The sequence below is a fragment of the Crinia signifera genome, chromosome 3, assembly GCF_055691185.1.
Source record: "Crinia signifera chromosome 3, ASM5569118v1, whole genome shotgun sequence".
Lineage (NCBI taxonomy): Eukaryota > Metazoa > Chordata > Amphibia > Anura > Myobatrachidae > Crinia > Crinia signifera.
In genome coordinates this window covers 171,850,138-171,877,287 of record NC_139219.1, presented here as the reverse complement: position 1 = coordinate 171,877,287, position 27,150 = coordinate 171,850,138, and the positions used below count along the sequence as shown (strand labels likewise).

Sequence of the window (27,150 nt, the reverse complement as noted above, 5' to 3'; positions counted from 1 at the left end):
TATTAGTGCATCCAGATTCTGATTCCTGGCCACCAGATTTGCAAGATGCACCCTGCCGTCTGGAATTCCCCAGGTCGGGCAGAGTGGTGCTCTTGCGGTAATGGCAACAGCCGGGCATAGCGGTGGACAACCCATACAGCTGTACCAGGTGATCCACAGAGTGAATCAAAAGCAGAACTCTTATTTGGTGCCTTGTTGTTAGAATTTTTATGATACTGTTTAAAACATAACTTTTAATAAATGCTATTAAAATTATTCACTAAACAATATAATTTGATAAATAGAAAAAAAGTCATAAGGCTCTCTGGGAGCTATTTAGGGCATCACGGATGGTGTAATGGTTAGCATTACTGCCTCACAGCGCTGAGGCCATGGGTTCGATTCCTACCATGGCCCTAACTGTGCAGAGTTTGTATATTCTCCCCAGTACTTGCGTGGTTTCCTCCGGGTACTCCGGTTTCCTCCCACAATCCAAAAATATACTGGTAGGTCAACTGGCTCCAAACAAAATTGACCCTAGAATGCCTGTGTGTGCCTGTACATGTGTTAGGGAATATAGATTGTAAGCTCCACTGGAGCAGGGACTGATTGAATGGTCAAATATTCTCTGTAAAGCGCTGCAGAATATGTGTGCGCTATATAAGAAACTGTTAATAATAATATTAGGCAAAAAATGTGTATCTCAGTAATAAGAATCTTTATAAATTTTACATAATAAGTGAGTGGTGACTTAAACATGTACAACATATAAAGTGTTAAATAATCAAAAGATGCAGCTAAATAAATAATATTTAACTTATCAAATTTCATCATATGTAAGTTCCTATTTCCATAGCAGGGTTTCAACATTAAGGGCAGTATTCAATGTGAAAGTTCGCCGTGTGCAGCGAATCCTGTTTAGGATTCGCTGCACACTCGCTGCGTTACGGAGGGCTGTCTGCCACTCGCTCTCTCCGTATTCAATGTCGGAGAGGCGAGTTGCCCCTCGCGGCGAATCTTAACCCTGGCAGCGGACACTAATCCGCTGCAGGGAGCCGTGGGACGGTGGCAGGCAGGGAGATTGAAGTCTCCCTGCCTGCCCCAGAACGTATGTGGGGGGGGAGGTGGGCGCCCCGGGACCCAGGCAGCACAGGCTGCCCCCCTGGGAGAGCCAACAGGGGCCGGGTATTCACTGCACCCGATCGTGCATATGTAATGATCGGGTGCAGTGAATATCTAATGAGCGGCTTGGCTCCCGGCCCCCTGGCTGCTCTGTGTAAAAAAAAAATATATTTTTTTTTAAATCAAATATATATTCATGTGCGCACATGAATAAAAATAGCATGTCCCTCCTCAGAATAAAATTCCTGATTTTTTGACACCAAAATTAAAACAAAAAAACTTTTATTTTAAAAGTTCACATTTCACTTCTCCATGAAAAGATGGAGAATTGCTACATGGAGAGACACGGCGAAAATCACTTAGAAAGACGGCGAAAAAATCACATTGAATAGGGTGGTTCACTTTTGGAGAGCAAAATGCTCCTTCCAACGCGAAAATAGCACAAACTCGCCATAAAACAAGGCAAATTTTTCTCATTGAGTACTGCCCATTAAGACATAACCCGCTCTGCATATTATGCCCTTTTACCACATTTTACAGGTGTCATAAAACATCTTTTAAGACCCGCTAACAATTTCCTTTTTTCAACCATTAAGTATAATGAATAATTCATTAGAAATATTATAATAAGTGCTGTTATACAGAGATAGGATCCTAATGCCTGGTGGGTCAGATACTTTTGTTTTTGGCTAATTGAAGTGAATGGACCAATGACGGAGAAAATTACCCAGCACAGACAGAAAAAATACGCTACTGCTGTCTGCAGTACCTAGCACTACATTGCAGACAGGACCCATGACATTGTGGGCTGAGAAAAACAGAGTGCTAAGTGTTTCTGTAATCTGCCTTCAGCCAGGAATCCCTTTGAGTATCTTCATCTCCTGCTCTTTATATCTTAAGCTTGTCCTTAATGTCCTCAAAGTCTGATATGCACTGATCACTAAACACATGTCACCCCATGTTCCTCCTTGATTGTTCTGCTCATGGAAACACAGCTCACTGCCTGGTTATACAAATGTAGACAGTGACTGGTGGCTTTGCTTCCTCTAAGAACCTCATACCCTGCACAATAAGGCAGCTCTGAAAACATTGAAGTTTAGCACCTGTAGACACCAAGGCCAAGTTTTATTACAGAGAATAGAACCCTAGTTCAAACTGCCACTTGATAACCACTATAGCCAGCACATCTGATAGACCTGGTAAAAAAGTCAAGGTTGAACCTGGACCATTCTACTTCGTTCAGAGGAGTCCGGGAGTGGAAGCATGCCAATGCACTACTTCAAATACAGAGCTTTTACTTGAGAGCATACAGCATAGGAAACAAATATGCTCTAACAAGAAAATAGCACATTCTCTTTAAATCTCCACGACAATGATGTCTATCCCTGGCCAGAAGCTAATAGCAGGTCTTCACCAGACAAAAGCATACCATGCAGAGAGCTGTGGTACTTAGTTTTACACCAAGTATAAACCATTGCAAGATGGCTATAGAGAGGCGTAGTTTAAGTTTATGGCCTGTATTCAGTGTTGGTCGTTAGGTCCATTCTGTCTAAAACAGCATTTTTTCCGCCTGAAAAAAAAGTCTAGATGAATTGTAGTATTCACTATCATTTTTTCTAGACAGTCTAAACCATTTCGCCTGTCAACTCATTTCGTTTGCCTCGCCTGTCTAAATGAGTCATTTAGACTTTTTGTTTCACTTTGTCTAAACTCAGCCATGTTAATCTGACTTAGCCTATTCAGTGTGTGATTGTCTAAATGGATTCTACAGCTTTCAGGCAGGCTTTAGACAAAGTGAACTAGACAATTTCTTCTGTCGGGACTGCTCTACAAAACATAAAATATTATTTTATTTATGTAGTTTTTTACATGAATCAATGTCATTTATTTTTATTCTTTTTATAAATATATTTTGTATAATTATTATTGCTCATATGAATATATTTATATTTTTTTTTATATTTTTTTTACTCTACCCATGTTGCATTGTCTTTCCCAGCATGCAGTGTTGTACCCATGTGATAATTTTTACCCATGATTCTGTTATCCCTCACTCCCATTTTGAGACTGTCGACCTTTCCCCATGTTGACCTAATAACCATGTCAACCTTCCCCCATGTTGACCGTCAACTTTCCACCATGTCGACCTAACTCCATGTCGATAAATTCCCACCATGACGAAAATTCCCCACCATGTCAACCTAATAACCATGCCGACCGTCAGACTTCCCCCATGTTGACCGTCAACCTTCCACCATGTCGACCTAACCCCATGTCAATAATTCCCCACCATGTCGACCTAACCACATCTTGACATTCCCTCCTGTCGCCTGAATCCACGTCGGCCTTCCCCACCATGTCGACCTAACCTCATGTTGACATTCCCTCCTGTCGACTGAATCCACATGTCGGCCTTCCCCACCATGTCGACCTAACCCCATGTTGACCGTCCCCACCATGTCGACCTAACCCCATGTTGACCGTCCCCACCATGTCGACCTTCACCTAGGTCAACCTAATCACATGTTGACATTCCCCCTCATGTCGACCTAATCTCCTATGTCGACCTAATCACATGTTGACATTCCCCCCTCATGTCGACCTAATCCCCATGTCGACATTCTGTGGTGCAGGTGGTCAGGAGGAGGGTCAAGGGCAGCAGGGGGGTGAAGGAGGACAGCAAATGGGGGGGGGGTGTGCAGGTGGCCAGGAGGGGGGTGAAGGGCAGCAAGGGGGTGGGGGGGGGGTGAAGGAGGACAGCAAATGGGGGGGGGGGGGTGTGCAGGTGGCCAGGAGGGGGGTGAAGGGCAGCAGGGGGGGAGGGAGAGGAGGGCAGCAAAGGGTGCAGGCAGCCAGGAGGGGGTGCAGGTGGCCAGGAGTGGGGGAGGCAGAGGACATAGATACACCGGGGGAGGAAGGGGGGCATACATGGGGGTTTATGGCCGGGCAGCGGGCATGCACTTTCCCCATGGCTGCTGGGGGAAGCGCTACATGCCGAGATCGGCGGACGCTAGCTGTATCACTGGGCAGCCGGTGATTGATGGCCGGGCAGCGGGCGGGCGGACGGCTGCGGCACTACATGCAGGCTGGAGGACGGGGGACACAGCCATGACGGCCGGGCAGCGGGCGGGAGGGCGGACGGCTGCAGCACTACACGGCTGGAGGACGGGGGACACAGCCGGCAGTGATTGATGGGTGGGCGGGCGGACAGCTGCGGCAGGACACAGCCATGGCCGGGGAGCTGACCGACGGACAGGCAGAGGGACAGTATTACTTGCTGCATGGCAGCTGGACAGGGATAGGTGAGTACCCAGCAGGGAGGGTGGGAGGGTGGGACGGGGAACTCAGCCACTGGGCCAGGCATGTTGTCTGGTGTATTCAGGGTGAATACAGACCGGGTGTCCAGAGAACTCCCCTGCAGGCGAATTAGACATGCCCCCTTTCGCCTGATAGGTGTTTTAACGCCAGGAGGCGTTCCGCCCTGTATTCACCCTGAATACACTAGTTGGTGAAAGGGTGAAACAGAATCCGCCTGTCTAGCTGATGTAAAAGCTAGAACAGGCGGATCTGCATGTCCTAACGACGGACCCTGAATATGCCCCTATGTAGTACAATAGTTAACTACTAAGTAACCAGCTTTGGAAAATATTTATATTTTTTCTGCCCTCTTCTGTTGCCTGGGGTTATTACTGTCTCTGTTTTCACTTCCTGATCTCCCTTTTCATATGTTCTGTCTAACCGACACTAACTATCTGGTTCTAATTTTCCCTTTTTAAGTTACGGACTTTCCCTTCTCTCCCACTTGCACTTTCCCCCTCTATCTTGCTGAAGTGCTCCTATTGCTCAAATGAGTTGCCTCTCAGTTATAATTGCAAAGCCATGAAGGCCTCCAACATCTTCCCCAACAGTAAAATGCAAAAGTGTATTGACACTCTCTTTGGTTTGAGAACTATCTGGAACATTTAAAAAATGTGCACAGAAAAGAGAGAAGTAGACAATCCCCTCCACAGGCGCCAGGTGATAAGAAGAACACGTCCCTATTACTGATTCAGGGATCCTCTTCTCCGAATAAATATGTATGACACCAAATATGTGTGTAAATACCGTACGCCCCTTTTCATGGGGTTACGGTCCTCTTCTCCGCATCCAGAATAGATATTCTTAATGGGATGTATAGAGTTGGAATTTCTCCTCTCCTCCTGGTTACCCTCTCAGAAAGGGGTGATGGTTCCCAAAAAAACAGAGGTGGTGGTATAGTGTAATACAGTACAATTTATTGAAATAAAAGGACATACATGGATATAAAAGACAAACAAATGGAAGTAAGTGGCCTGTTACCCTTTGGGCTGTTTCACACAGTACGGTTCCTGCCGCACGGTGAAATCCCGTACGGCCAGGGAGCCGTGCCGCACTCAGCAGTTGTGAATGGACACTATTGTGTCCATTCACACGGGACGGCCACGGCCCGGCCGCACGGCTGCAGCCGGATCCCCCCACTGGAAGGGACGGCTGCCGGGCTGTGGCCATCCCTGCCATTATAAAATTCTGAGTGCGGCGCGGCTCCCTGACCGTACGGGATTTCACCGTGCGGCAGGAACCGTACTGTGTGAAACAGCCCTTTCTGTTGGAGGTGCAAAGGAATGATCCCAGCCCTCAAATGCGCATGGAAAACTGATGGTGAGTCCGGATATCACCAAGCAGTAGGCAATACAGCAGAAATCCAGGTATAGGTCCCAGCAAAACAAACCACAAGGTCCAAGTCCAAGAAAATGACTTCTTGAAGTCATTTTCTTGGACTTGGACCTTGTGGTTTGTTTTGCTGGGACCTATACCTGGATTTCTGCTGTATTGCATCACCCCTTTCTGAGAGGATAACCAGGAGGAGAGGAGAAATTCCAACTCTATACATCCCATTAAAGGTGCGCACACACGTACAGATTTTCTGTCTGATCTATCTGGTGGGAACAGAAACCTGGAAATGTATGGGAGCATATGACAATCAATAATTTGCACCCAAATGTAGGAAAACAGGAAAAAATATATGCTTTGATAAATTTGTTATATCAGAATGATTTAAAAATTTGTCTGACTGATCACTGTCTGTTTTCAAGTGTTTGGGAACAATTTTTTGATTTTCATTTGCTCCCATACATTTCCAGGTTTTTGTTCCCACCAGATAGATCAAATAGAAAAATCTGGACGTGTGTACGCACCTTAAGAATATCTATTCTGGATGGGGAGAAGAGGACCGTAACCTCATGAAAAGGGGCGTACGGTATTTACACACATATTTGGTGTCATACATATCTATTCGGAGAAGAGGATCCCTGAGGGACGTGTTCTTCTTATCACCTGGCGCCTGTGGAGGGGATTGTCTACTTCTCTCTTTTCTGTGCACTTTTTGGAGGTGTTTGGGTCACCTTCCAGTCAGTCACCCACCTTAGGGAGCCTTTCAGCGCACTACCTCAAAGACTTTCAAACCATTCCCTGTGTTCTAGCATTTAAAAAATGTGTTGTGCCTTGTCCACCATCAGCATGCGCTGTAACTTAATATCCAGGATTATTTCAAGAAATTTAGGAAAAGGTTCAAATGTGTTTTAAGGTGGAAATTGATTATCCATCCATGCTGAGTCAATGTCTGGTATGTCAGGAAGGCATATTCCAACATAAGAGGTCCAGATGGTACCTTGATCAATAGGTCATCTAAGTACGGAATTATGGTCACACAGAGAGACCTGAGAAACACAATCATGACTGACATCACCGTAGTGAAAACACTGGGTGCTGCCGATAAGTGGAAAGGCACAGCCCTAAATTGGGAATGATCCTGTAAGGTTGCAAAACGTAGAAACATTTGATTAGTATGTGTGTGTAGGATCCTTGATATCTATGGAAATCACATACTCCGCTGGTTGCAAGTTAGCTATAACCTGTTTTAAAGAAACAATTTGCATTTGCAAGTCTATTTTGTTCCCCTAAAAACAGAAGGGAAGGGTGAGCCCGCCCCAAATCAGGGGAGGGATCTGGGGGGGGGGGGGGGGGGCGCTTGTTAGGAGTGGCTTCCCAGCAGCTGCTAAAAAACAGGTTAGTTGGACCTGTATATGTAAAACAGAAAGGAAAAAAAGGGGGAGGGTGATAGCAGCGCTGAATTTACTGAAGTAAAAAAGGAATTGGATGATCTTTACAAAGAATAATTGACTTTGAAATAAAACAATCACAAAATAACAGCTTTATCAAAGGTGTCTTCATAAAGCTGCTGTAGCAGTGAAACGTGTCAAGAGTGCTGTTGCCCCTTTGCCAACACCACCATTTTGGATCGCAGTCAGGACCAGCCCAGGAAAAATAAGGAATTTGGTACTTACCGATAATTCCCTTTCTCCGAGGCAGCAGGGGACACTGCAGTACTGACGTATGAGATAGAGTGGGTGCGTAGGAGGAGTCGGCACTTAAGTGAAAATTTCATCTGTGGCTGGCTCCTCCCCCCTCTATCTCCCTCCAGACACCAGTCTTAAAAAACGTGACCGAGAGAGAAAGGGGACAGGCAAAGTAGAACCACAGACTGTAAACAAAAATATTAGGTAAACCCTTCAACCAATAGACATGCATTCATGAAACCAAACAATACAGATAAATAATCCAATCTGTAAAAATACAGAACTAGCAGGACCCCCAAACAATCATGGCAGGAACGGTACTGCTGAAAAAACAAAAAAACCAAAGCGCTGGGCGGGCGTGCAGTGTCCCCTGCTGCCTCGGAGAAAGGGAATTATCGGTAAGTACCAAATTCCTTATTTCTCCTACCGCAGCAGGGGACACTGCAGTACTGACGTATGAGATGATACCAAAGCTACTACACCCGGGAGGGCGAGCGCTGAGGATCCTGTAAGACAGCTCTGCCAAAGGAAGAATCTTCCCTGGCAAACCTATCAAACTTGTAAAACCTAGCAAAGGTATTGGAGCCTACCCACGTGGCGGCTCTACAAACCTGAGTCAAAGACACTCCCCTGGCAGCCGCCCAGGAAGTACTGACTGATCTGGTAGAATGGGCAGAAACATTTGGAGGAACCTGAATGCAGGCTTTTGCATACGCCTCCTTAATAGTAAGGCACAACCACCTGGCCAGAGTCTGCTTCGACGCTGGCCAACCCTTCTTTTCTGCCCCAAACAAAACAAATAAAGATTCTGTCTTCCGAAACGAAGCCGTCCTATCCACATAGATGCGTAATGCTCTTACGACATCCAAACTTTCAGAAGACCCAGGCAAGGCCGGAACCACGATCGGCTGGTTCACGTGAAAGGAAGAGACTACCTTGGGAAGAAACCTAGGATTAGTCCTTAACTCTGCACGGTCTCTGTGAAAAACCAAAAACGGAGGACGGCAAAGCAGAGCCCCCAGCTCTGAAACCCTCCTGGCTGACGCCAATGCCAAGAGCATCAGAGTCTTCCATGTCAATCACTTCAGGTCCACTGAATCCAGCGGCTCAAACGACTCAGATTTTAGAAACTCCAACAGGAGCCCCAAGTCCCAAGGCTCAGTCGGAGGAACATACGGAGACTGCAACCGTAAAGCTCCCTTCAAAAAGGTCTGCACCTCCGAAATGAGTGCCAATTTCCTGTTGAAAAATACAGACAAGGCGGAAATTTGGACCTTAATAGAACCTAACCGAAGGCCCTTATCCAACCCTGCCTGAAGGAATTCCAAAAGACGAGGAAGCTGAAAAACCGCTCTCTCCACCTTCTTCCTCTGACACCATGCCACATAAGACTTCCAAATACGGTGATAATGCTTGGAAGTTACCTCCTTTCTAGCCCTGAGCATGGTGGGAATTACTGTCACTGGAACACCCCGCCTTTTTAACAGGTCGGCTTCAACAGCCACGCCGTCAAACGAAGCTGCGTCAAGCCTGGGTAGGCGAACGGTCCTTGCTGCAACAGATCCTCCCTGAGAGGAAGACGCCACGGAGCATCGGCCTGAAGAAGCTTCAAGTCCGAGTACCAAGCCCTTCTCGGCCAATCTGGGGCTATTAGTATCGCTGAAGCTGACCCTCTTTTTATCCGTTTGAGTACCTGTGCTAACAAGGGAAACGGAGGGAAGATGTAGATGAGGTCGAAATTCCAATGAATCGAGAATGCATCCACCGCCCAGGCTCCCGGATCTTTCGATCTGGCACAGTAAAGAGGAAGTTGGTGATTCAGTCTGGACGCCATCATGTCGATCTGAGGCGTCCCCCACCTCCGTGTGATGAGCTGGAAAACATCCGGATTTAAAGACCATTCTCCTGGATGGAAATCCTGGCGACTTAGGTAATCCGCCTGCCAGTTCTCCACTCCCGGCAGGAAGACTGCTGTGAGATTTGACGCATAAGCTTCTGCCCATTGCAAAATCGGACGAACCTCCTTCATTGCTGCCCTGCTCTTCGTCCCGCCCTGACGGTTTATATAAGCAACCGCGGTCGCATTGTCGGACTGGATCATTATCGGCAGACCCTTGAGCAGGTCTTGGGCCTGAAGGAGTGCCAACCTGATGGCCCTGAGCTCCAGAATGTTGATCGATAACTTGGCCTCCTGGACAGACCAACGGCCCTGAAAAGTATAACCCTGGGTCACAGCTCCCCAACCTCTCAGGCTGGCATCCGTCGTCAGAATAGTCCAAATGCATGGCCTGAAACTTCGACCCTTCAAAAGATGAGAAGTTGACAGCCACCAGTTCAGAGACAGCCGCGCTTCCCTTGAAAGACGGATTCTCTTGTGGATCTCCAAATGGGATCCCGACCACTGGGACAGAAGATTTTCTTGAAAAGTCCTTGTGTGAAAACGACCATATGGTAGAGCCTCGAAAGAGGCTACCATCATTCCCAGTAGACGCGTGCAAGTGTGTGCTGACACCCTTCGTAACGACAAAACGAGTCTCACCATCCCTTGAATTGCTCGCACCTTGTCCAAAGGAAGCGAGACAGTCTCGTTTTCTGTATCCAAGATGAGTCCCAGGAACTTTAACTTCCTTGATGGTGTCAGATGAGATTTCTTGAGGTTTAGAATCCAACCATGGTCTACCAAGAATTTGCAAGCTACCATGGCGTGTTCTATCAGCTTCTCCCGACTTGGCGCTTTGATTAGCAAATCGTCCAAATACGGAATAATTGTTATTCCTTGGAGCCTGAGAGCTGCAATCATACATGCCATGATCTTTGTAAAGACTCTGGGAGCTGAAGACAGGCCAAAAGGAAGAGCCTGAAACTGGTAGTGGCAATCGTCTATCGCAAACCTCAGAAAACATTGATGGGGTTCCCAAATTGGCACGTGCAGGTATGCATCCTTGATGTCTAACGACATCAAGAATTCTCCCTTTTCTAGAGATGCCACCACGGACCGGATGGACTCCATCTTGAACCGCTGATAACAGATATGGAGGTTTAAATCCTTTAAATTTAGGATAGGCCGCACCGAGCCGTCCGGCTTGGGCACCACAAAGACGCTGGAATAGAAACCTCTGCCCTGCTGTGAAGCCGGGACTGACACCACTACTCTTGCGTCTAAAAGACCCTGGATGGATCCACGCAGAGCCTGACTTTCCTCCTCTTTCCTTGGCAGACCTATCCGAAAAAATCTTGAGGGGGGGGTCGACGCGAATTGCAGTTTGTATCCCTGGGAAATGCTGTCCAGAGCCCAAGCATCGCTGCAATGGGATCTCCAGATTTCTGCAAACTGCAACAGACGCGCGCCCACAATGGAATCCCCCACGTGGGCTGCGAGACCGTCATGCCACTGGCTTGTCAGTGGCCTTGGGATCTGGCCTGCGGGCAGTGGCGGGTGCAGTAGGGGCCACTCTGGCGCCTCTTCCTCTACGGCCTCTGAAAGAAGAGAAGCCCCCTCTTGTCTTACCTCTGAAACCTGATGTACCACGAAAGGCCCGAAAGGAAGGCGCCACAAACTGGCGCTTGGGAGGCGGAGCTGCGGAAGGTAAAAATGCAGACTTACCCCCCGTAGCCTGGGCGATAAGTTTGTCCAGTTCCGCACCAAACAATACATCACCTGAAAAAGGCAGAGCCTCGACTGCCTTTTTAATTTCAGCCTCAGCCTGCCATGGCCGCAACCAAACGGCCCTCCTGGCCACCACAGCTGAAGCCGAAACCTTAGCTCCAAGAGACGCCACATCTGCAGACGCTTCCCCTATATAAGTAGAAGCATCCCTGATAAACTCAGCCAAGGACAATAAATCCTCCTTAGGACTGTCCTGCTCCAAACCAGACACCAGCTGAGAAGCCCATACCTCCATGGCCCGAGCCACCCAGGCAGAGGCCAGCGCTGGTCTCAACAAAACCCCCGCTGTGGAGAAAATAGTTTTTAAGGTAGTATCTAACCGCCGATCTGGCGCCTCCTTTAAGCCGACCGCCCCCGGCACTGGCAGAGTCGACTTCTTAGAAAGCCTAGAAAGGGACACATCTGGTGATGGCGGAGCCTCCCATTTTTCCCTGGATTCAGGGGAGAAGGGATAGAGAGATTTAATACGAGAGGAAATTTGAAATTTCTTATCCGGAACCTTCCATATATCTAACAGCGGGTTATCCAGCTCAGCCGAGTCTGGAAAATACACTGGCGTCTTCTGTACCCGACCAAAGATAGAAACCTGAGGCGGAGCCCGAGACTCCTCTAGGTTTAAAGTAGTCCTAACAGCCCTGATAAGGCCGTCCACTCCCTGAGCGTCCTCTTCATCCAAAAAGTCCTGAGGAGACTCCTGAACCTGTGGAGCTACATACTCCCCATCCTCTAAAACCTCTAACCCCTCATCATCATCTGAATGATGAGGGACAGCCAAGAACACTCCTGCCTTCCTCTTAGCAGCTACCTGTGAAGCAGGCATTCTCTGTGAGGTGCCAGCCAGCGACTGGGACAGAGAATCCACAGAAGAAATAAGTGTCCTGGCCCAAACAGGCTCTGCTGCAGCTATGCTAGAAAGCTGAGTCTGCATCAGCTCCCTGTCTTTCCTGGAGGCCACCAATTCAGCAGTAAGATTAGCTAACACACTGTGGATAGGATCCACCACAGACTGAGGAGTCTTAGGGACAGCTGCAGCAGCCTTTGATAAATCATAGCAGGGAGCACAGAGTGAAACACCCTTCATGTGCTGGGTATATTGACCCTTGCAGCTCTTACAAGCATACAGCTTCACAGCTGCCTTGGAAGAAGTACCCTTCCCAGCCATAATTGTACAGGTGACCCAGTATATAAATATATAGAGACACACTGGCTCACACACCAACACACACACACAGAAAAAACACCCCTTAGAAACCAATCTCCCAACAGAGAAAGTCTAGAGTCTGGGTGTCAAACAGGGAGAGAGGAGCCACAAACCCTCCCAATGCGTGTGTGTGTACAAAACCTCCGCTACTTACAGTACCCCTGTAGAAACGGAGGAACAGCGCTGAAGTGACGACTGTCAGGAAAGTGAACCAGCCTGCAGCCTCTCAGTAGCAGCAGTCACCTCTCCCAATGGCGTCCGCGCGGAAGAAGTACCTCCCACAAGCCATCTTCCCGCGCCCGCCGGAGTTTGATGACGTCATCGTCGCGCTGATGCCGCGACGATACTGCCCGGCCAGCGCGCTCTCCTCTGGCCGCCCCCTGTATGGTGCAACGCACCTCCTAGCTCTGGATGAGGGGGAAGCTGCCGTGGACCCGTAACGCTAGCCGCAAGCAGCTGCGGCGGGTCCCCGGAGCCGATGCTCCGGTGGCTGGGTACTGGAGGGTAGCTGCACGCAGTACCGACCAGACCCTCCAGAGCCTCCCACGAAGCAGGCACCCTGTCCAGGGATGCCTGTGTCACTAAAAACTGATAAAAGAAAAAGAAAACACAAATAAAAACCTAGTCTCCTGTGGAGACCTTGCCGAGGATACCGACTCCTCCGGCACTTTTTTAAGACTGGTGTCTGGAGGGAGATAGAGGGGGGAGGAGCCAGCCACAGATGAAATTTTCACTTAAGTGCCGACTCCTCCTACGCACCCACTCTATCTCATACGTCAGTACTGCAGTGTCCCCTGCTGCGGTAGGAGAAATCTTTGTTCCTCCTCACCATCTTGTGACAATAACATCTGGAACAACTCCGCTCATCACCACAGACCACAACACCCAGGTACCTGAGGTTACGGACCCCACTGTCCCAGACCAACTCCAGTGGACTTCGGTTATTTGTGCCAAATTGGGCCGACCACGTGGATATCAGGACATTCAATCGTCAGTGTGTGGAGCGGTAACTATATTTCCTTCCCCTTATCTGGGCAAAATAGGAACAGACTCTGCTGTTACAGTGTGGAATTGGGCCCCTATGAATTGTGTTATACTTGCTAAACAATTTTTAATTCATATATGTACATGTTTTTGTGAATGTTTTATTTCAAAGTAAATTACTCTTTGTAAAGATCATCCAATTCCTTTTTTACTTCAGTCAATTCAGCACTGCTATCACCCTCCCCTTTTTTTTCTTCTATTTTGTTCCCCTTCCTACTAGATTGTAAGCTCCTCCGAGCAAGGCCCTCTTCCCTCCTGTTGTCAAAGCCCTCTACTCTTCACATTTCACTCACAGCTCTACTATACTCAAACACTCAGTGACTATCTTCGTCCGCATACTCATCTCCATCACTGGTCTCAAGCCTCTTATAGTATGTTGATTGAGTCCTCACTACTTATATTCAAGCTGTAATGTGTATTGAACTGTGGCGCTCTTTATTTGTACTATATTTTTGTTATTTATTCTATGTTATGCCAAGTTTTGTCTCCCTGTACTGTTCCTTTGTACGGCTGTGGCGCCTTATAAATAAAATAACAATAATAAACACCTATAAAATCTAATTGATGAATCCATGGATCAGGATCCCCTCTTCCCTTGAAGCCTCTGATGATGTGGGTTAGAGTGCCCCAGGCTGCTGCCACAAAAGGACAGCGGGGTTCAAAAAACTGTGGCTCGAGAGATCCATTTATCTAATTCCAGGCAGAACATAGTTACACCCGTGAACGGGAGTGCCTCAAGAGCCCATGTAGACTCCACATCTGCTAGCCAGGATCTTAACCAGAGAGCTCTGCTAGCTGCAACAGCCAATGCTGAAATCCAAGAACTATCCTGAAGTATATTCTTAGTGACTACACCCAAGTAAGTTACAGATTCACTAATATGTTCCATCAGGATTCTGAGGTCTGCTTTCAGAGTACCAGAATCAAGAGCCTCTACCAACTGTTCTGCTCATTTGCCCACTGCTTTGTACACCAAAGCACTAACAAGTGTTCTTCGGAGGTAAGCATCAGTAGCTGCATACGTGGATTAGATAGATTACACACCCTTAAACATGGGTCATTCAAATGCCTAGTACCGCCTCATTTTTATTCTGTAGTCAATTCTGCAGAAAAAAAAATATCTAAAATAATGACTTTTGATTGACACCATATTAAAATGGATTATTTTAGAAAATCAAGGATATGAAAAATTCAGCTACTAAGCAAAGTGTCGCACACAAAAATCAAAGAAAAAGCAACTCAACAATGTCCTCATGTAGTAAATGCTTTGACCACTCACCACTTCAGAGGAATGCCTTCATATTCAAACCAAATTTCTCCTATGTCTTCAGTCCGCATTACTTTCTGAAAATGTTTCTTCACTTTGTCAGTTACCAAAGGCAGGTAACTCACACGTGGTAAAAGCAGCTGTAAGAAAAACATTATTTTCATATATTACATAAGCAAATGACTGGCATATTCACTGAACAGGCACTATTCGGCTGCTGCTAGAACCACACATTACTAAACAGAACTGTAAATAGAAAAGGCAAATGAGTCCGAGTTCGGCATCCGTGCGGGATGCCGGACAAACTCTGAAGTTTTTTTAAAGGGGCAATCATTTACAAGGCAGGGTATTACTTGTAAACGATTGCCTAAATAATCCTCCGAGTTTGGCCAGCATCCCACATGCCCGCCGAAATCGGACCATCTATTACATTTGGCCCCAAATGTTAAAAAATAGCTTTGCGCTCGTACAATAAAGCAGTATTTGCATCATTGGCATAGATGGGAATTATTAGAGTAGCCTGAAGAATATGATTTTTAGTTATGTTTTAAGGCCTAACAGTAATTTACTACTTTAATTTACAGACCTAGTTTAAAAAGATCAAAGATTTCATAATAAATGGGCAATTGAGAGAGGGCAGTTGTCTCCATTTAAGCACAGGCAAAACACAGGTCTATATACAGTCAAATGTAATGGGCCTCAGAGTTCAGCGGCCGTGGGGGATGCTAGACTTTTTTTTTTTAAAGTAGCATTCATTTACAAGGTATGGTATTGCCTTGTAAATGATCGCCCCTTTAAAAAAAAAAAAAAACCTCAGAGTTTGGCCTGCATCAGCACGGCAACTAAACCCGGAGGCTATTACATTTGGACAACGTTGAAATATTGAAATATATCTGTAAAGCGCTGCAGAATGTGTGTGCACCATAAATAATCAGGGGCGACTTAACTCCTTCCTTATATATATATATATATATATATATATATATATATATATATATATTTTATATTTATTTATTTTTAAAGAAAGCATTGTTTAGTCTGTGCAGGTAAACCTACTTGAACATTTCAATAAAAAAAAAAAAATCAGCAGCAAAAAAAGTCGCAATGTTTGCTATTCTTTTTTTTTTTTAAGTATTTTTATTATGCAAAGTAAAGTCCCACTGTTTGCTATTCTTACACCATTACTGAAACCTACTGGTGCTTAACACGTGGCATGTGTCATATTCTGTGGGAAGGAATAGTCTAAGATTTAGAGGAAGACTATTACACTCCTTCCATGCCAGAGTTCCCTTGCATATACATATATTTTTCATGTGCTCAGCGTAGCAACAATAAATTAAAAACACCACAGCATATATTTATGATGTGAAGTAACTTTTAATCATACACAGCACAACGATTTCAGAGGTCTTCCCCATGTCCACCATAAACATTTATAGAACCAGCATAAAAGCCTAATAGCCACTACATGACACAGCTACCTGTCACCATGTGCAGTTGTCTAAGAATGCCACATGGGGGCAGTAAGTACTCTCTGAACAACTCCTGCATTAAAAGTCAATATTACAACAGCTCAATTTTCATTACATCTGTGAGAGGCCTTTACGTGATTCTGCAGCACCAAGTACTCCCAAATACAACACTAAAGCATACAGATATTAATGCATACCCTCCTATGTGTCATCAAAACACATTCTGGCTATATATATACATACACACACACACACACACACACCTCCACAAATAGTGGGACATTGACACAATTCTCATATTTCGGGCTCTATACACCACCACAATGGATTTGAAATGAACCAAACAATATATACTTTAACTGCAGACTTTCAGCTTTAATTTGAGGGTATTTACATCCAAATCCGGTGAATGGATTAGGAATTACTGTACAACGGTTTCTATATGTGCCTCCCACCTTTTAAGGGACCACGCTCCAGTTATCCTGATCGCCTATCCTTAAATTGCTCACCTGCCCCCGGCTGCCTGTACTGGTGGGGGAATCCCTTAGACACACTCCGGTCACTTCAGGGTCCGGATAGAGACGCACGCTGGTCTGCTGTTCGGCCCGCTGAGAAGCTGCTACGGGAGGGGTGTTCGGCGTCATCTTGCTGCTGCTGCAGCACAGTGAGGGAGCCCTTCGTCGGAGATCCTGGTCCCCTGACTCTCCACATTGTTGGCTGCTTGACCCACCGCTCTGTGCGCCCCGGCCTGCAGCTATCCCTGCTTTCATCCACCCACCTGGACTCGGAACAGCACAGACGCACATCGTTCTGGTGGGGGAAGTGCCGTGGCCATCTTGGACGGTCCGGGATCGTGCCAGCCGGCATCATCTCTCATTCCTGGCCTGCAAGCAATGTGCTAGCCGCTGCTGCATTATAATACATATCTTCCGGTGACAATTAACCTGCTCTCCTTCAAGATTTGCCTGCAGTCATGTCTGCTATATCCTCTGTTATGGATGCATCTGTCCATCATATCCTGATGGCTATATCTGCCTCCACTGACCGGCTGCTTAATAAACTCGATGTTGCATTAAGGGATGTCTCCCCTATGTGCTGTACTTCTGATAAGCCTACTATTGAAGATAAGGGGACTATGCCTAGATGCTGTGTTCCTGTGACTCCATCAGCATCTTTCCCTGCATATGCCTCGGCTTGCCTCCACGCAAAGGCTATTGAATATGTTTGTGAGCACGCAATTGGCTATTTCTTCCCCATCCTGCACTTATGAGAAATGTGATGTGGGGGCCGGGGTGGCTGCCTTTACTTGTTATTCTTGTGCAACTCCTCTAAATCCTGTCTCTGGGCAAGTGGTGGATTTATTGGTACTGTTTACCTAGCACGGTGCCCATCGCGTTGATCGCATGTACATCGTATGCCATTATAGTGGCATGCGATTGTAGCGATTTTACATAGGGAACAATGTTAAATTCCCTTCCAATCAACCAGATCAACCCAATGGACACGATTTTACATAGGGAACAATGTTAAATTCCCTTCCAATCAACCAGATCAACCCAATGGCCCCGATTTTACATAGGGAACAATGTTAAATTCCCTTCCAATCAACCAGATAAACCCAATGGCCCCGATTTTACATAGGGAACAATGTTAAATTCCCTTCCAATCAACCAGATCAACCCAATGGCCCCGATTTTACATAGGGAACAATGTTAAATTCCCTTCCAATCAACCAGATAAACCCAATGGCCCCGATTTTACATAGGGAACAATGTTAAATTCCCTTCCAATCAACCAGATCAACCCAATGGCCCCGATTTTACATAGGGAACAATGTTAAATAGCCCCGACCACAAATTGAACAGAATAACCACCCTGAAGTGTGAAATGCCCCCCCCCCGCCAGTGTTAACGTCACCCCACGGTTAACATCATCCCGAAGCGTGGAGAGCGCAGCGGTACGCGTCCTCCGACCTTTTCATACCCCCACTATCCACGTCGGCGTGGAGTTCAGAATATAAAGTGTGGCGAGCGCAGCGAGCCACCGCGCCCGAAGCATGGCGAGCGCATCGAGCCCCGCGAGGGGACGCGGATACCTTCAAGGTATCCGCGTCCCCTCGCGGGCTTCACAGGTATCCGCGTCCCCTCGCTGCGCTCGACACACTTTCTATTCTCAACTCCACGCCGGCGTGTATAGTGGGGGTATGAAAAGGTCGGAGGACGCGTACCGCTGCGCTCGCCACACTTTGTTATGACGTTGACCGCGGGGTGACGTTAACAATAGGGGGGGGGGGGGGCATTTCCCTATGTAAAATCGTGTCCATTGGGTTGATCTGGTCGATTGGAAGGGAATTTAACATTGTTCCCTATGTAAAATCGGGTCCATTGGGTTGATCTGGTTGATTGGAAGGTAATTTAACATTACAAACACATAAGATGCATGCGATGCCTGCGATTTGCGGCAAGATACCCGCAAATGAGCAGCTCATTCCTACACTCTGCCGTATTTAACGGCAATTAGCAGATCCGGACCAAAAGGAGACTGGTACAGCTGACGGGTAAGCGGCGGTAGCCGCTACTGTATTTGTACCTTCATATTGGCGCACTGCTGACTACTCTGTCACAATTGCAATAAATACAGCAGTTCTGTGCACACTCTCTCTCTCTCTGCTCCCCACCTTGTGGGATCTTACTCTCTACTCACGCAGACAGGTGGCAGGTGTCGCTCATCTGCTATCAATGCTTCAGCAGACAAGCACATAGCAGAAAGCAGCACACCTACCCCCGAGAGTAAAGCTGGCCATACATCAGAAAGATCGATCTTAAGATCGATTGCACTCATGATTGTGTACAATTTCCCTTGAAATCCCCGGCAGTCCTTGGTGGTTTTTGGACACACAATCTGCATACAATCCATCTTACAATCAGTCATACAATCCATCTGCTGCATGATTTTGTACACAAGATGTGCACACAATCTGCATACAATCCATCATACAATCAGTCATACAATCCATCTTATGATTGATTGTATGATTGTGTACACAAGATGTGCACACAATCTGCATACAATCCATCTTACAATCAATTGAGATTGTATGATTGGGTACAATATCTTTCTAATGTATGGCCAGCTTAAGACGCCTCCTATACCACTCTCTATACACACCTACCTACCTACTATTAGGGGCACTCTCATCTCTGACAGGTACAGAATTCACTTAACCCTGCACTGACCAGATTACAACAGGGTATTTGATCTACCTAAAAGAGACAGCAGATGCCCCATTTTTGCTCCTTCTGACACTCTGTACATACAGAAAGAATATCACTGACCGCTCACTGACTTTCAGGGAACCAGTACGGTTGCGAAAGCCAGCAGCAGCTTCAGTGATCTTTACCACTGTGAGTGTCACCCATTTATACTTATATTGTGAGCACCTATACCCTGCATCTTTGTTTGAGCGGTTACCGTCACAACCCTATACCCAGCACCAGTAACTAGATTTACGGCAACAAAAATATACAGTCACAATCATTACAAGTATATTGCCAATTTCTGGACTGCACCAGAGCAGGACTATTCCTCTCTGGTCAAAATACTGTTTATATATATTTCGCTAGCTTCATCCAGATAATAATAGGAACCTCAATATATGGAAAAGCAGACACTAAGTACAGCTGTCTGTATTGCTCATACTAGTGTTCCCCAAAATCTGGTAATTTCAGGAGTCTACAAAATCCATAGGAAAAGTACACAATTATTCTATAAAATTACCCGTACTCTACCTATGATATCTATGTTTGGTGTTGTATGTCTGTATGTCTGTTAATCTGTATTTTAAATGATTATTAAAAGCTAAATTTTACAATCACTTCTTGTTAAATACCTTTGACAATTTAAAAGAGTGCCCCCAAATAAAAGAGAGTACTTTTTCTCTTCTACTTTGGTACTTATACTTACTCTCAGGGGAGCACCGCCACGTCACTATCTACCATACTACAGGTGGATTATCTAACTCAATTGTTGTATTACACAAATTCAAAACCCATGCATGTATATTTGTAAAACATCTCAGTGTCACTTGTGCTCAGGTCACATCCCTTCCCAAACTCCCCGCCCCTCCCCCTTTCCCCTCAAAAAGTGTCTTCATGTCTGTTTGTTTTGGTTAATATATGTATGCAAAATCAATAAAAATTATTGAATTTAAAAAAAAGGGACCAAAAGTAAGGGACAAACTAAACAATCCTAAATCAAACTTTTTAGTACTTTGTCCCAAATCCTTTGCAGTCAATTACAGCCTGAGGTCTGGGCAGGTGATTGACTTGGCCATTGCATAACTTTCCACTTATTTGCCTTAAAACTATTTGGTTGCGTCCATCTGCAGTGTGAAGAGCCGTCCAATGAGTTCTGAAGCATTTGATTGAATATGAGCAGATAATATTGCCCGAAACCCTTCAGAAATCATCTTGCTGCTATTGTTAGCAGTCACATTATCAATAAATACAAGGGAACCAGTTCCATTGGCAGCCATATATGCCTATGCCATGACACTACCACCACCAAGCTTCACTGGTGAGGTGGTATGTTTTGGATCAGGAGCAGTTCCTTTCCTTCTCCATACTCTTCTCTTCACATCACTCTGGTACAAGTTGATCTTTGTCTCATCTGTCCTTAGGATGTTGTTCCAGAACTGTAAAGGCTTTTTTAGATGTTGTTTGGCAAACTATAATCTGGTCTTCCTGTTTTTGAGGCTAACCAATGGTTTACATCTTGTGGTGAACCCTCTATATTCACTCTTGTGAAGTCTTCTCTTGATTGTTGACTTTGACAAATATACACCTACCTCCTGGAGAATGTTCTTGTGTGGATCCCCAGCCTGCATCGAGGACGAGCAACCCGGAGTTAGTGTTCTCCACCTCCTACCCGCCTCCGAACCCTGTCCACCTCCTTCACACAACAGAAAATGTAGGGACTTTTCTGGTGAGAAAGACGCCAACCCAGAAATGCCCCGGCATGATGCCTGGGCCATATTCCCGGGTGGATCACTGCATTTTCTGATGTGAAAGGGGGATTACTTATTACTGTAGATTGCCTTTTATATACAGTAATTTCATCTGACATTAGTTGAATATATCCCTATGAGTTCAACCTTTTTGCTTTACATATTACGTCACTAAAGGTTAGCGGTTTCCATTTAAAACAGGATATTATAGAAAATGAGGAAAATGCTATCAATAACTATTACACAGAAGGGCTCTTTTGAGCAATATCTTTTTTTTTAAATGGGTAGTGTGTCTGGGGCTTTAGTCATCAGTATACAGTCACTAGGTTGCCTAAAAGAAGGTCGAACATCTTTAAAAGGTCCACATGACTTTAGGTCGACAGGTTCATTAGGTCGACATGAGCAAGAGCGACAGCCAAAAGGTCAACATGGGTTTTTCACGTTTTTTTGGGCGACATGTGCCAACAGGCTGTATTTCATATCCTACCTTCCACTAGGGCAGTGATTTTCAACCTTTTTACCTTGAGGCACAATAAATAAGATTTTAAAATGGCTAAGGCACACCATGAGATCCCCACATTGGCCCCACAGGAAAAAAAAAAAAAACCTATTGGCCCCCACATAAAAAAAACAATCACACTGGTCCCCACAGGTAACAAAAATAAAATACATTGGCCATTTACATGAAAAGAAGAGACCAGTAACTAACAGTTGAACTGGTGGTGGCTGTAAACTGGTGTGGACATCTCTAGATCTGGGGGCACACTTGAGAACAGCTCAAGGCACACTAGTGTGCCATGGCACAGGGGTTGAAAAACACTGCACTAGGGCATGGAGGGAGAATGTAATAGTGTGCTGAGGCACCGTGCCCAAAGCCTGCAGCGAGCCATGTGAGGGGACGCGGTGCACCGATACGGTGTCCATGTCAACTATGTCCACATTCAGGACAAAAAACTTGAAAAACCCATTTTGACCTTTTGACTGTCGACCTTGCCCATGTCGACCTGATGCTTGTGTCGACCAAAGACCATGTCAATATCAGCATTGCTTCGGGTCATCTAGTATGTACAGGGCTTTATACAGTCTCTCCTATAACCTATATTATTCCATATTACTGAAAAGCTAGTTTGTTACTGAGTGTACAGTCACACATAGCCTGGCTAGGAAGCTGTATATGGTAGAGGAATAACTGCACCTCACAGCAGTTCTCATTTTACTGTACAACAGATGTAATTTACTGACAAGAGCCAGAATTTAGTCACCGCTCATCGGTATTATTCTCAGAACTGGATTGTTTTCTTGCAAATATATCCTGTATTTACTATATATATAGCCATATACACAGAAACATTTGCTTTCCTTGTAGAGATAATTCAATAATAACAACAACAAAAACATTGCTCACAGGGCAGGAGAAGGGTGCAAACAAATGGGCTGTTTTTGTTGCCTTTTTAAAAAAAAAAAACGGAAGGTTGGTTTATAAAATATAAACATATTAACCACCGCACCATCTAAGCATATTGAGACTACAGTTGAAAGAACTTACTCCTGTTTTACTTTTATGGGGGTTGTTCTGTTGACTCACTCGGTACATTTTACCGAGAGGCCATGGGGGCCCGGGTCTGGACACACACTTTAAAAAAAATATTTATTGGGCTGCGGGTGCGCCGGGATGACAAGAACCCGCACGCCCATATGTCCGGCCACCCGCCCGCCCATGTGTCCGGCCACCCGCCCGTCAGCTGCGGCTGCCCCTGCCTGTCCTTCCCCTGCACACAGAGAGACAGACGCTAGAAGTAATAGTTCACCTCTAGCGTCTGACAGGAAGCACAGCTCTGCACTTCCTGGTAACGCTGCAGAGCTGTGCTCCCTGTCAGAGACGCTGGAAGTGAAAAATGACTTCTAGCATCTGTCTCTCTGTGCGCAGGGGAAGGCAGGGTAAAGCAGGGGGCAGCTGCAGCTGATGGGCGGGTGGCCGGACACACAGGCACATATTAACCCCTTGGCAACGAGCTAGAACCCCTGGCAACGGAAATCCCCCTTGGCAACGAGCATTAACCCCTGGCAAAAAATATTAACCCCTTGGCAACATCCAATAACCCCTGGCAACGCATATTAACCCCTTGGCAATGAGCAAAAACCCCTGGCAATGGACAATAAACCCCCCTTGGCAACGAGCAAGAACCCCTGGAAACAGACATTAACCCCCCTTGGCAATGAGCATTAACCCCTGGGAACAAATATAAACCCGTTGGCAACAAGCAATAACCCCTGGCAATGCATATTAATCCCTTGGCAACGGACATTAACCCCCCTTGGCAACGGACATTAACCACCTTGGCAACGGACATAAACCCCCTTGGCATCAAGCAGGTAATTTATAATTTATTAGAAGCCTTACTGTGGGGGGCAATGTGGTGTGGCATAGTCAGTGTGTATCGACTTTTGTGTGACATCCCATTTTTTTGGGACGGTCCTGCGGGAATTAGAAACTGCATGCGTCTAATTAGGCAGGCAGGCAGGGAGGCTGAGGACATGGGAAGCAGTTCACACAGCACTGGCCATGCCCTCACAGCGACAAAACGGAGCCCAACATTTTTTGCCTTATATATATATATATATATTCCTTTCTCCACTGCCAAAGTTGGGAGGTATGCATTAGGTGTGAGGGGCATTACAATGTGTGGCATAATGTGTCAGGGGCATTACAGTGTGCAGCATAGTATCATAGGCATTGTGGTGAGCTGCATCATGTTTCAGAGAAATGGCGGTGTGTGGCATAATGTATCGCTCGCTCAGACACTGCCCGGCTGTTCCCGACCCTGCGTGCGGCCTGCGCTGCGTTTCTTGATCATAGGTCACGCTGTGCAGGCCGCAGCGCTGACCACCAGTGCCAGAACCTGCTTGCCGCCGGGCCTCCCACATCATACCCGACGCCGGAACCTGCTCACGCCGGGCCTCCCACATCATACCCTACGCCGGAACCTGATCGCCGCCGGGCCTCCCACGTCGCACATGTCTACCCGACGCCTGCCTCTGCACTGCGGCCGCCTGCCCCCCTCCGAAGCTCAGAAAAAGTAAGTCAGTGCGGGGGCACAGGGGGGCAATTTTCTTTTAGGGATGCCAATCCCGGGATTGAGCATTTTTCAATCCCAGTGATATTGGTGTACCGGCCCCAAGATTTCTGTTGACATCCCTTACATAGAAATGACCTTCTAGACCTAGTTTGTCTCTGTCCCTGCGTCCCCACCATCTCTGTCTCCACCCTCTGGCCCTTCGTCACCACCGTCTCTGTCCCTGCATCCCGCCATCCCGCTCTATGCAACTTTGTCCCCGCCATCTCTCTATCTGCATCCCCACCATTCCTCTCACTGTCCCTGAATTTTGCCTCAATCTGTGTGGCATAATGTGAATTTTGGCACAATCCATGTGGAATAATTTGAATTTTGTGTCATAATGTGAATTTTACGACATTCCATGTGAATTTTGGCTCATTCTGTGTAGCATAATGTGTAAGGGGCAAGTATAAGGAGTCTACTATTGTGTTGCATAAAGGGTATATGGTGTGGTACACACCCCTATATATTTTTAATGGCCACACCTCTTTTCTGTAGTGCGCCACTCCAGGGGGGCCCCGTGACACTGTTGTACCGGGGCCCAGGATTTCTCTGGCAGCCCTGGGAACGCCCAGTGTTTTAATGGGAATGCCCATGAAAAGCTGTGCGTTCCCATGGGCAAGTACCCTGGGCTGCAAAGTTAACAGAGGAGCGGCCCATGTGCAGGTTTAGATTTAGCCCTCTCCTCTCCAGTGGTGCAAAGACTCTGGCAATATACCAGAGACTACTACACATGTGCAGGTCTACAGGAACATGGCGCACGAGCTACATTCCGGAGGACACCTCTTTTGCGCATGAACAAATAATCGCAATGGCCATTTTCCAGCTTGACAAAGAAACCACTCGAGTCTCTAAACAGGTTTGCCTAATAAGCAGTCTTCCTGGACTTGTATGGACATTTTTCTATGGCAGGAGTCAGTCTTGGCAAAAAGGTTAGCCCTCCCCACACTTTAATTAACAGTTTTTCATCCGGTTTAGTAAACGTTGTTTCTGGGAAGTGTTGCAAGTCCTCCTTACTCCGGACACTGTAGCCTTTTTTAATAAATTATTGTGTATCACTTTTCTATATGCGTTCCTTTCGTATGTCATATTTTTGAGAAACAAATCTGTTAACTATCTGATGCATCGTCTTTAACTCATATTGAATTTAAAGATACCATCATGTGTTTTCTACTGTGATTGTTCTAGTGAGTATGGCTACCCATCAATTGAAACCCACTTGATACCTTTATACATTTTCATCCCCTTGCCTAATCGGAAGTAGGGGTATGCATCCCATTCCCCTCAAGTTAAATGCTCTAAGCTCATTATATGCTCTAAGTCCCCTTGTGCTATGTAAGTTGGGCTACACATTTGGTGATACATCATAAAGAAGAAGACACAAAAGAACTGGAAAATAATACCCCTTGCCTCCCCCCCCAGTCCAACTTAGGACGGCCTACGGACTGATACCCACACACCAAACAATTGTCTATGTAAATGAGTCATAGGGAATAAACCCCAGGCATTTTAGTCCAAGCCTGCACCTAGAAGCGCCCAAATCTCAAAACCTTCCCTTCACTTACATAATAAGGTTCAGCTTCCCTTTCAGTGAGCTCATCCTGATATAATGTGAAGCATGTCGGTAATCGTCCATACCAAACATCTCGAAGTACATCCTTGTCATCTGTCATTCTTCCACACGTTTGGATTGCACATATAGACTAGTTGGTTTCATTCACAGGTAAGTGACAAAAATATATTCTGAAAGAAAGTTAAAATTGATACATTTACTAAGTTAAAAACATATCTTCAAACGATAATGTACAGAAAGCAAGGTTAATCGCACAGGATAAATATATATTGGAAATTGATATCTTGTGACCAATGTTCCCTCTAATTTTACGAAGGCTGTGTGCGGCAAAAGATATTGTCTGTGCAACTTTGGAAGGAAATGTACATTTTTGTGCATCACATAACGTATAAAGGCCTAGGTTTCAAGTTCTGTAGAGTTAATAAAGCAATTTGAATGTTTACAGACTACACACACCACACATATAGGCTATAGCAGTGATTTTCAACCTTATGAAACTCGTGGCACACTAAACAAGATTTTAACCTTTGTGCGCTCAGTTGTAATGTCTGTGCGCGGGCTCGGTGAGTTGTGTGCGCGCGCACACGCGCACAGCTTAGAGGGAACACTGCTTGTGACCCCTCAAATAATCATATTGTACATATAGATCATCATGGCAAGGGTGTGCTATCACGGGACATGAGACTAAGGCAAAGGACAGATTCTTGGAAGGCAAGAGAGAGAATGTCGCTTTGTGATGCACCAAAAAGGAGAGAAATTAAAATGTAACCTTTATTTATTATTTTCTAAGACCTCTGGCGAGAATAAAAAGACACAAAACATACATTAAACATAGACACATAAAAGAAGGAACACGATATCCTTGTTTCCGTGGGGTCCCACTTCACAATGTTATTCTTGATATATTTAATGTTATCACTTTAATTGTGTTGGTGCATTTTCTGTCTGTGAATAAAACTGGTTAATGCGGATATTCCCAATTAGCAGAACTTTATTACTTCGGTTTATTAGCGGTATCACTGTGAGTGCCTATTGTAATTCATAGAGAATGCAAGAACCAGCTGAGTCTGGGGTGTGAGAGTAACCAGCAATAAATGGTCCCACACAACAGAGCGGTTTTGTTATTAGAGTGGCAAAAAAATGCACTCCCAAATCTGTTAGTAGTGTGCCCGATAGAATATCTGAGCCCTACCTGGGCCTAAGCTATGTGAGTTGCCACTGGTGTATATGAGGCAGATCACAGTAAGCGGTTAGCCAAGTGCTGTTGGTCCGGTCTGCCGGACAGCGGAGCTCGCAGTGTGAGATCTGATGCGCTGCGCCCGCTTGTCAC

The 27,150-nt window shown here is 46.0% G+C and overlaps 1 protein-coding gene across 3 annotated transcripts in view; it reads right to left on the bottom strand.

Moving 5' to 3' along the window:
• ATG5 (autophagy related 5) overlaps positions 1 to 27,150 on the bottom strand; it is a 210,880-nt gene that overhangs the window by 177,523 nt on the left and 6,207 nt on the right. For all 3 annotated transcript variants that reach the window (XM_083176953.1, XM_083176954.1, XM_083176955.1), the window contains exons 2-3: positions 25,813 to 25,990; positions 14,667 to 14,794 (exon numbers count right to left, since the gene is read on the bottom strand). In XM_083176953.1, coding sequence (XP_083033079.1) covers positions 14,667 to 14,794; positions 25,813 to 25,920 — 236 coding nt within the window. In that variant the 5' untranslated portion in view covers positions 25,921 to 25,990. The remainder of the gene's footprint in view (positions 1 to 14,666; positions 14,795 to 25,812; positions 25,991 to 27,150) is intronic.